Below are 12,218 nucleotides of genomic sequence, written 5' to 3' on the forward strand. Positions count from 1 at the left end.
CTATATGAACACAACATATGACTGGCGATAGTTTCAGAATACAAATATATTGAGGAAAGTTAAGAAAATGTTGACTGGTCACTGGAATTACCGCATTTGTAGTATTTTTCTGTATATATTAGATCTATATTTTTTATTAAAATATATTAAAACGTCACACGGACCGTTGAAGAGTAAACTGTGACTAGTTTAATCATCTAATATATAAATGTCACAGAAATGTTTAACAGAATCTCCATATTATGAATAACGACTGCAGTTAAAATACTTGTAGTTTCTATAAATCTAGAGGCCACAACACTAGAGTTAAAGCGTTTGTTTATTTACGTCATACTTGAATCTCAAATAATTCCATCACTAATCTTGTTAGTAACTTACATATGAAGAGGTTTTTTAATATGTTTCAGCTCTTAGTCCATGTGCAACAAATCCCTGCGTTCATGGCACATGCTCTGACCAAAGCAACAATGATTTCCGATGCTCATGTCACAACGGATATATTGGTCGACTTTGCGACTTTCGTAAGTTTGAACTAAATAGTTCAATTACACATGAAATATCCATTTGCTTTGACTTCACTGATATACGTGCAAGTGCACAGTACTACAAAATTATATACTTCAAGAGCGAGGTGACAGAAAATCGATAACAGGGGAGACAACAATTATAACATGGGTCAATTAGATCAATCATACTATATATTTATTATACCATATTTACATAGCGCCATTTTCAATGAAAAGTATGTTCAAATATGCTTTACATAGTACAAAAGCAGCCACCTCTTCAAGTACAGATACAGAGCAATCTGACCAGAGGGACAGAATGAGACAAATCCCCCAGAACACAGAGAGGATTCCTTGTAGATACAGGAATGTCCGGCAAAGTTAGCCTAGTTCTATTACTCAAATAGACAGCCTGGTTCTTTAACGTGCCCGTTGTATATTTCTGATGCACGCAATACCGTCTTTTTCTTAGGTGGGAGAAACTCGAAAGTATCTCAGAAGTTACGCCAATTGGAAAACCTCATTTAATAAGAAATAAAACAGGCCTTCTCATTTAAGGTATTAGATCACTAATACTAATAGCAATGTTTACAAAATGGCTTTTGCTTGGTATATTCCGAAAGGTAACCGTGTGTTGCATTTTTTTGCAATTTTTAAACAACTTTTACCGTGCCGATTTTGTATAACTTGTGGTGTCTCCTCAAGCTCAAGTAGAGACAAGTTTCAAAGTGATAGCCACTATCCAAAACATTTGCCGAGAACTCATTTTACCATTAATTTTAATTAAAGAAACATCAAACTATTGGTAAACAATTGTAAAACACAAAGTAAAAATGTCAATATCATTTTTTCTATGGTGCCTCAAGTAAACGGATTTAATGAGACAGAATTCATACTTTAGCATAGAAAAAATAAGGTCGAATGCTGTGTTTCTGTTTTGAATTTTGCTTACTCCATTTAAAACCTACCTAAATTCCTTCCACAATATATAATCTAAGAGTGAAAGCAAAATAGAGAACTTTCACCGCGTGTAACTCAATATTTATAAACATGTGTATCTCTACCCCTTCTGTTTAAGTAGTAAATTCACTTTTAAACACCAAGAAATCGCTTATTAGATTCATCTTTTTTCCATTTTTGTACAAGAAATCAATAATAAGTGTTAAAAGAAGTTAAAACTTACTAGAAAATAAGGAAAAAAAATTTGGTCCCCTCCCTCCTCCCTAAGAATTGCACTAACTGTATATTTATGGTAGGAATTGAATGTTTTTCAAAAAGGAGGTTCTTTATTAGTGATCCAATACCTTAATTGGATATTTGATTTTTTTCAGTATCTATAAAATAGGCTACACTTCATATACTGTTCAAAATAAGAAACGCAGAGCCAGTAACAAAATGATAGCAAATTCGGTTCGATTGAGTCATTTTTTTTAGAGGTACTGAGACGTGCAAGACCTCTCCTTGTCTGTATAACCGACTTTACCTCTATATAGAGTAAATTATTGCATTTCAACAAATAGAACAGTTAAGGAAATGTCAGAAATATATATGACAATATTTAACAAACGCACATGTACATTGAAAACTGGTAAACTGAGTAAAAATGTCTTGTAGAGGTCATTTCATTGTTTCATTGTCTAAAATAGATCTATATATTTAAAAATGATGTTATAATGTGATTTTTTACACCGATACTCACACCCTATAACGTGATAACGAGACACCACCAGTTAATATGACACCAGATCGGACATCGCGACACTCTATAAAGAAATTGCTGTCATTTTGAAGTTAGTATTTTCATTTTTTTCCTATACACAATGTAAATCAATGAAAAACCAGATTCCTTCCAGGCTTTGAGGATGGAAAGACCGCCAAATAGTCGAACAGATGATTAATCCACGGCCAGATTTTAATTGTTTTGGAAATTGAATCGAGGATTTTTTTTTCATGTCTGAAGCAACAAGCTTAGTATTACCCTCAATAAAAAAGTCCAACATTCTCTCTCGTTGTCTGCCAATATCCCGGCGAAATCTCCATTATTTTCGAAAATACGAGGTGTAAAAGTCGGATGGGTAAACCAAAAATGTTCTGTCTAGCATCACATGATTCCCAGGGAAGGTTCTTCCTGACACCAATTTTTTATGATAAGATGTTGTCTGACACCCACATTTGATAATATATTTTTCTCTTATTTCGCTCGGTTTGCAGTGTTTTATCAAATTTAAGTGTGTTTTCGGGTATGACAGGTCGTATTTTTTTCTTAATCAGGCTTAGGTTATAATGTAGTAATTCACCGTTATTCGGTCGAAAATGTGCGTTTGTGGTAAAGCTGAAAGAATTATCCATCAAAATTTGTACTTTCTTTTTTGACACTTTTGCGTGTAAATTTGGGGCTTATTTTATTCGCAGAATGTATTTTCAGTAAAATAAGATAAGTTCCAGGTTAAATATCTCGAGTATATGGCAATTGATAAGAAAAAACGGTAGTAAGGTCGTTTACGGCGCGACACCGTCAACAACGCGATCCGAGAAAGCGTCAGTGGTCAGTTTATACTGGTATAAAACATATACATTTCAAGAGGATATTCAGTACGATTTTAGGTGTAACGATACTAAATATGTAGAGAAAGAAAACCCCCTAAATGTAAGTTACACTCTCGAAGGGGACTCAGGAGTATATTATGTTAGGATGTCAGTCAATATCACACCATTCACCTGAGTCTGAAAGACGATTCATATTATTATTATTTATTATACCAGATTTATAGCGCCTTTTCATGATAAACACGTTCAAAGCGCTTTACAGCAACTGCGCCCACAGGGCGCGAAATCACCTCTACTAGTACAGACCAGAGCGATCTGACAGAGGACGATGAGACAAGCCCCCACAGAGAGATCAAAATCAATACAGCTTGTCGGCTACTAGCCTAGCTCGTTGCGAATAGACAGCTGGTTCTTTAATGTGCCAGTGTATAGCACTGATACACGCAAGGATTGCCTGGGTTCCTGACCAGTACACCTCTAGCTGGGCATATAAAATTGACCTATTCATATTTTGACAATGGTTTAATAACCACATGTATATGATATACAGAAGAGGAATATACATTTCTAGAATACTCTGTCACAGTAACATAATAATAGATAACGTACATATAATAGAATAGTGCAGATCAACCGACCAAACGTTCATTCATTTCTTGTCAGAATTTATGAAAGCCTTTCATAAAAATTAAAGTAAAAACAGGGTAAATCATAAAACCATTTTTCTGTAAGTAAGAGCCAATTATCAACATGCACATATGAGTCGTGCCATGAGAAAACCAACATAGTGGGTTTTCGAACAGCATGGATCCAGACCAGCCTGCGCATCCGCGCAGTCTGGTCAGGATCCATGCTGTTCACTTTTAAAGCCTATTGGAATTAGAAAAACTGTTAGCGTACAGCATGGATCCTGACCAGGCTCCATGCTGGTCGCAAACTCACTATGTTGATTTTCCCATGGCGCCATACGTCAACAATATATGAATAGATCTCTCAGAGCTCAGGTTGATTGGGTGTTGAATATTGACCCTGACAATCCTGTCAAAATAAGTCTCCTGCGACACCCTCCTTGGTACAAAACACTTAAATCATTAGGGGTTTACTTTTTCTACATATTTTATTGTCATGATACCTAAAATCGTTCTGAATGTCCTCCAGTAGAAACCCATATATATAGTAAACTAAAATTAATAAGCCGTCAAACTATGAAAAGAAAAGGGAGTGAAGACAGATTTGTGGTAAAACGGCGCCAGATTGAAGCCATTAACCCTTTCTCGGATCGTGTTGGTGTCGGCGTCGCGCATTAAACAACTCTACTTTCGTTTTCTCTCATCATTTGCCATATACCCGAGATATGTTACCTGAAACCTATCTTATTTTACTGAAAATATATTCTGCAAAAGAAATAAGCCCCCATTTTGCACGCAAAAGTGCCAAGAATAAAAAATAAGTTGTTTTTTTAATAGATACTACTTTCAACTACACCACGAAGGCACATTTTCGACCAAATTACGGTGAACTGCTACATTATAACCTAAGTCTAATGGAAAAAAAAAATGAATTTAACGACCCGTTATACCCGAAAACACGCGTAAATTCAGGAACTGCTAACCGAGCGGAATTAAGGCATAAAAAGTATGATCTAATGTTGGTGTCAGACAGAACATTTTATCATCAAAAAATGGAGTCAGTAAGAACCTTCCCTGGGAATCATGTGGTGTCAGATTAAACATTTCTGGTCTACCCATCCGATTTTAACACCTCGTATTTTCGAAAGTAATGGAGATTTCGCCGGGATATTTGGCAGACAAAGAGAGAGAATGTTGGGGTTTTTAATGAGGGTAATGCCAAGCTTGTTGCTTCAGACATGAGAAAAAAATCCTCTGTTCAATATCCAAAACAATGAAACTCTGGCCGTGGATTAGCCATCTGTAAGAATATTTGGTGGTCTTATTAATTCAGAGAACATTTCTTTAGATGCCCCTTTATATCCTCGAAGCCTGGTAGGAATCTGGTTTTCATTGATTTACATTGTGTATAGAAAAAAAAAGAAGAAAATACTAACTTCAATACAACAACAATCTCCTTAGAGTGTCTCGTTGTCCGATCTGGTATCATGTTATCTGGTGGTGTCGCGTTTTCACGGTATAGAGTCTAAAGTATCTTCTTCTGGACTTTTCAACTTTAAATTGCGAGTACTAAACTAAAGATATTTGATAGAATTTACAGAAATATCACCTTGTGCGAGCAATCCATGTGTCCACGGATCATGCACTAATCAAGGGAGCGGATATAGCTGCATGTGTGACTCGGGCTATACCGGAACTAATTGTGACCAAGGTAGGACAGAATATTTATTGTTGTAATGCGATTACAAAAAAAAAAAGAAAAAAGAAAAAAAAAATTTTGGTGTAGTCAGAATGATATGCTTGGCACAAATGTTCACCACATCGAGATGTCGGATGGCTCGCTTTAGGTCAAGTCACACTTAAGGATCAAAGGTCATATGACTTTGTCTCGTGTATATATTGCTCTACATTGCGGTGCTCTTGTTTTTATTTGGCACATTCCTTTTTTGTTCACTGACAATGAGTTTTTATTGAATTACTTCCCTTTTATATTACTATATATAGCTTATTTTATAACTTTTTTTGTTATTGGCCGTAGGGAAAATTCGAGACCACTTTTCTGTGGTACAACATGGATAGTACCTCCATTTTTAGTAGTATTTTGACATATATGTACCTAGTAAGGATCTTTTTGTGAACTTTGACATTTTTTGTCGACTTAGAATTTTATTTTAATATCTTTCCTTTGTTCTTTCCTTTTCTTGGGCTTCAACAGTCAAGTTCTTTAAATGTTGCTCCCATCCTCTGATATAACTCTGCGAGCGTGTATTGCCCCGCTTGGCGGAGCTTTTGCGTGATACTGTTGAGACGGAGTCACATGTATTGTTAAATTGCTATTTGTATGACGACTTACGAAAAAGCACGTTTGAAGAAGCTTTATCTGTAAATCAGCTGTTCAAAGAGGATACCAGAATCGGAAAAGCTAGCATTTATCTTTACAAATATTGAGAAAATTATATCATGTGCCAGAACCCGATTTTTATTCCTAATAGAAAGAAAGTCTTATCTTTGTAAACAATATCCTTACAATTCTTAACCTAGTCATATTTGTTTTAGTTTATCTAAGTAACAGTTGCTACTCAGTTCATCTTAGGTCTGATATGGGTGATATTTAATTGTTTAAAACGTTTCTGCAGCTACTACTTAGTTTTACCATGTACTGGTTTCGAAGCAGTTTCCGTCATTAAATGAAGGTTTTTAAAATATCTTTTTTCTTGAACGTTTCAGTTCCGTAAAATGCTCCCAAAGAGAACGCCTTAGCTCTTCTGCTTTATGAAAACATGAATATCAATAGTGTCAAGCGCACGTGATAACACACAGAGGGGCTCCAAAAGGGGTGAATAAATAGAGCTGAATCAGTTGACTACAGAAGCAGTTTCCGTCATCAATTTTTGTTTTAATATTTATGTACATTTTTACAGTGAATACGACTAGAAAAGCACCATCCGTGTTTTTTTAATCTTTCTGGTGAAATTAATTAATACAATTTTAAGAAATTTGAATGTTCATGTGTTAAATTAGGCTTGCTGAAAATAGGAGGTAAAAAAAAAAGCAAAACCTGAGACTCGAACTCGCGATCTCATGCTTGTGAAGCCGATGTTCTACCGATGCACAAAAATGACTCATTTTTATCTTTATTATGTATTTTTGGTAAATCATTTGGTTTCGACTGCCAAAAGGAGGAACTTTCAACTTAATTGGCGATTACGGAGTTATTCTTTGCGCATGCGCATTGGTTGCACGTGAAATCCCCCATGTGCGGAATGTAAACAAAACAATTATGGAATGAACAATTCGAGTTTTCTTGGAAAGTTTTTACCCTTTGTTGCTGAAATTTCACAGAGCTCTGGATTGCAGGGTAGCGTTATGGAAACAATCTCGACTTCATTGTGAAGAACGTCACGAAACGTAAAATAACGCGTTGACGGATACTACTAGCCGACGGAAACTGCTTCGAAACCAGTACTATAGATTATATATCAATTTATTATGCACCTTTCATCGTCATGATAGTGCATCATTTTATATTATAAGAGGCAAAATGGTCTCTTCTTGCTGTTGCGCATTTGGAATGCGCGACTCGGAAGCAATTTCATGAATTCAATAACTCGACTTTTCGAACGAAAAGTAGAGCTATTGCACTCGCCCCAGCGTTGGCGTCGCCGTTGGTTAAAGTTTTTGATAAAAGTCAAATATCTCTGTTATTATCAAAGCTATTCACTTGAAACTTAATTAAAATACTTATTTACTATTAAAGTCTACACCAGGGAAAATAATCCCCATGACTCTGATTTAAATTTTGAAAGAATCATCCCCGTTTTTAACTTAGAAATTTTGGTTATTTTGTTAAAGTTTTTGATAAAAGTCAAATATCTCTATTACTATCAAAGTTTATGACTTGAAACATAAAATAGTTATTTACTACCAAAGCCTACACCAGGAGAAACAAACTCCATAACTCTGGTTTGAATTTTGACAGAATTATGCCCCTTTTTAACTTAGATTATTTTTGGTTAAAGTTTTATAAAGTTTTTTTACTGGCAAAGCTCTAATAGTCAAGCGCTGAGAAAATTCGAACGCGCTGTCTTACTGACAGCTCTTGTTTGCATTAGTGGTTTCCGGGTTGTGGGTCCCAGGTGCAAAAGAGCAAGGGGTGTCACAGTTAATATAGTCTCTTATAGCTCTACTAATAGAGCGGCTATGTACTTAGTTTCTATAAGTATAACTGAATTGTAAACTAACATGACTGTATATAGATGAGACTCAAATAAAGAATAAAACTGTATTCTGATTTTTATATTTAGTCAATTACGTTTCACTCCAGCAAATCCTTGTTCATCAAACCCGTGCGTTCATGGTTTATGTTCAGTCTCAGGAACAGCGGCAAAGTGCACGTGCTCTGTGGGATATATTGGCACGCTGTGTGACAGACGTGAGTATAAGGATTTGAAAATAATTGGAATGTGACTTTCTTAATTTAAGTTTTCCACGGAAATTAGCATACATGAAACATAAGATAAATCAGCCGTACTTAACACCTGTTTTATGTCTTGGTTCTGCATTTAAGGGGACCCCTGTTCAGCATCACCATGTGTCCATGGAGTCTGCTCACCTCTTACAAATGGAGCCTTCAAGTGTACATGTAGATCTGGCTTCACTGGTCCTCTCTGCGATGGAGGTAAATACTGTCAGTTCCTTTTTTATTTGAAGAGACCATATTCCTTTTAGGGAATGCAGTTCAATTCGCTAGGCGTGTCCTGTTGTTTATATTAACAAAAGAAATGGCAGACACTTTGCTTTTTTTAACCATATAAAGATGTTGCAGTTTTGTGTTTAGCGTTTTTAACATATTTCCCTGATGACTATGCCATCCAAATAAGCACAAATCTAAGCAATTTGGGTTTTATGAAATCTGAGAAACTATAAACAAAATACATCTTTATACGACCATTCACTTGAAAATTGGACTAACTTCGTGTACGTTTTTAGCCTTTTCTGTAACACAAAAATGATTAAGAAAAATATTGACATCCATTTTTGCAATAATGAATCGCATGATGTGTTTGTGTTTACTAGTATATGTACTTCATATACATAAATATACTCAGCGTCACTGAAAAGTTACCACCCTAATGGCCCTTATATTTTAAAAATCGCATTGAACTGTGTTATATGCATAACACGACTACATCTTTGACGCAGCTTAGACGTCACTGGTGAAAAGATTTGTCAAATTCGATTAACTCCATTTGAGACACGGACTGCACGTGCAAAATGACTTTTTCCAGCAATGTCGACATGTACGAATTTTCTATCGCAAACCATTCACCGCACTTGAAAGTTAGTCGACAGCTAAAAGGAAAACGTTAAAAACATAGAATATCCTTGCTAAGAATGCCACGTTAAGGCACGACCAAGCCATCAGACCATTGGCATGGTGGACGCCGAACTTTCATGTCGCGAAATTGCACGTCGTATGTGCTGTTCTCACCTGACAGTCATGAAATGGATTAGGAGACATGATCAGACAGGGTCTTTGAGTAATAGAGCGCGCACAGGCCATGAAAAAGTGACGTCGATATTGTATAAAATAGTAAAGAGGTATATATTAGGTGGTAACTTTTCAGTGACGCTGAGTATATAATAGTGATGAATTGAATTCAATGAGTGATACATATATCCTTATTTTCATTATATCTTATATTCTAACTTTATTGTATAGTATCAATATTTATCATCAATAACAAAATATTTATTTCGCATGAGCCCATGATGACTTTTTCAGCGGTAAGTCCTTGCTTTACGAACCCTTGTGTCCACGGAACCTGCACAAACATCGGTAACAACTTCCAGTGTTCCTGCCTGACAGGATTTGTAGGGAAGTTGTGCGATCATGGTAAAAAATAAATGATTTAACAAAATTTAGATTACATTTGATGATTTTAGCTATATCTACATACTTATAATATTTTGTAGAATATAATATACGCATTGCAAGAAAATGTAATTATCAAACTGGTTGAAATTATCTAAAAGTAAAGTTTTCAATCAATTAAGATGCATTTAATTTTTGAATGCAACATGTTCAAACATAAAATTGTTCCATTGAATCTATACAATGTTATGTCAGAAATAAACTTTCTTTTGATTTTAAAAATTATCTAGTGGCCATTTGACAACAAAAATTATCTTTAGATATTTAGTTTAAATGTAGAAAATCCTTATCAGATGCATTAAACTTTAGTAAGTATATATGTTAATTGTGTAAGTAGAGCTATATAAAATTATAATTTAATGTCATTCAGTAACAGTCAGTTGTTTTTAAAATAAGCATACATTTATTATGTTGTTTAGCTACATGTATGTAGTATTGGCTATTTCAAACCTAATGCACAGTACTGAAAACACACTAACAGTTTATGTTTACATTAACTAAATGTAGTTTTTATTCACATTTTTTTTTCGTACGATATTTGGATTGAGTATTCATTTAAATATTGATTTACATTAGTAGTTATTATAGTTAAAGCAACTGAACATTACTTCCTTTACTAGTTTGCAACTATCATATTCTATTATGTTCGGTTTCTCTACAAATATCCTCTATTCTAGTTGACCCCTGCAAAGTATCCCCCTGCGCTCATGGTGTATGTACATCTTTAACGAATGGAACATTCCATTGCACCTGTAATTCTGGATTTACCAGTCATCTATGCGATAAATGTAAGTAAATATCTAAAATAAAGTATCGAAAAAAGCGCTGTCGAAGTCTACTTTGATTGTACGACTAACGACTGTGGTCGCTGTTGCAGACTTTGGTGATCCCGCCGTGAATTATTATGTTAGCCAATGAAATCCAGCTGTACAAAGTACTGGTTTATGTTACGTTCTTGTTGTGTGTATTACGCGGCTGTGAAGAAACAACGATAAATCCAGATCGGGCATAGAGCAGTGGCGACAAGCGGTTTTGATGAACACTATTGCTGCATCGAAGTAGAGGCAAGAGTTAATCAAAAAATAGTCTTAAAAGGTTGTACACTATGTGTACGTTTTGAAATAGTAACTCGTTCACAATACGGATGAAACTTTTAAATCAACTAAATTTCTGAAACAAACAAGAGCTGTCTCCATAGGATGACACATGCCCCCGATGGCACTTTGAATGAATAGTTATGGCCGATGTTAGAGTTTAGGACCTTTGACCTACGGACCTGGGTCTTGCGCGCGACACGTTGTCTTACTGTGCCACACATTCATGCGTAGTTATTTTAAAATCCATGCATAAATGACAAAGATATGGACCGGACACGGCCATCATTGTACTATCATGAAATATGACCTTTAACGTCTAAGTATGACCTTGACTTTTAAGCTACGGACCTGGGTCTTGCGCGCTACACGTCGTCTTACTGTGGTACACATTCATGCCCAATAATTTTAAAATCCATGCATGAATGACAAAGATATGGACCGGACACGCCCATCAATGCACTATCATGAAATATGACCTTTAACGTCTAAGTCTGACCTTGACCTTTAAGCTATAGACCTGGGTCTTGCGCGCGACACGTCGTCTTACTGTGCCACACATTTATGCGTAGTTACTTGAAAATCCATCCATGGATAACAAAGAAATGGACCGGACACGCCCATCAATGCACTATCATGAAAAATGACCTTTAACGTCTAAGTGTGACCTTGACCTTTAAGCTACGGACCTGGGTCTTGCGCGCGACACCTCGTCTTACTGTGGTACACATTCATGCGAAGTTATTTGAAAATCCATCCACGGATGACAAAGATATGGACCGGACACGAAAATTGCGGACAGACCGACAGACGCTTCAAAAACTATATGCCTCCCTTCGGGGGCATAAAAACTCTAAATAATAGTTTGTTTTAGTTTACACAAAGCCTTTCTAGCCGACCTAAGCTTTCAAATTAAATATTTGTCTTTGATGCACTGAATAATCGTCAACATCGAATCGCCCCTGTTGGATGTACACACGTATTGAGTGTAATATATACTGACTAAAGGTTATAGTGTAGGGATAATACACGTTTTTTCTGCAGACGTTAATACACAAAACAAACGTGTATTGTCGCTATTCTTGCATAAAAAATATTTCACGACGATTTATGTATTGTTTTCATATGTGATGACTTGACGATTCCGGTACATTTTTTATTTACCATTCCTGTTGTTCTTGGAAACGGTAAACATGTTTTAAATATCCGTATCCAGGGCCCGGAAATAAACAACACTATCAAAAGTACATCCTGAAGGTTTTTAAGCGACTTTTTTATCTCTCATTATTACAAACATAAAATTACCAATAATTGTTTATATCATTTCACAATTTTTAGACTCGATCACAATTTCAAGAATAATAACTTTACATTTGAGTTATATTGAGTACGGACACGCAGTTGGAGTACGGATGAGTACGAACGTAGTGTTAAGCTTCCAAGCTGTTTATATAAATTCTTCGAGAAATTAGATAAAAACATACCGACTGATACTTACCAAAATCAT

General features: G+C 35.6%; 1 protein-coding gene across 1 annotated transcript in view; it reads left to right on the top strand.

Moving 5' to 3' along the window:
• LOC123543015 (neurogenic locus notch homolog protein 1-like) overlaps positions 1-12,218 on the top strand; it is a 59,130-nt gene that overhangs the window by 5,176 nt on the left and 41,736 nt on the right. Inside the window, exons 5-10 of the mRNA XM_053532029.1 lie at positions 408-521; positions 5,274-5,393; positions 8,007-8,114; positions 8,250-8,360; positions 9,468-9,578; positions 10,295-10,405. Of these exons, the coding sequence (XP_053388004.1) occupies positions 408-521; positions 5,274-5,393; positions 8,007-8,114; positions 8,250-8,360; positions 9,468-9,578; positions 10,295-10,405 (675 nt within the window). The remainder of the gene's footprint in view (positions 1-407; positions 522-5,273; positions 5,394-8,006; positions 8,115-8,249; positions 8,361-9,467; positions 9,579-10,294; positions 10,406-12,218) is intronic.

The sequence above is a fragment of the Mercenaria mercenaria genome, chromosome 19 (genome assembly GCF_021730395.1).
Source record: "Mercenaria mercenaria strain notata chromosome 19, MADL_Memer_1, whole genome shotgun sequence".
Classification (NCBI taxonomy): domain Eukaryota; kingdom Metazoa; phylum Mollusca; class Bivalvia; order Venerida; family Veneridae; genus Mercenaria; species Mercenaria mercenaria.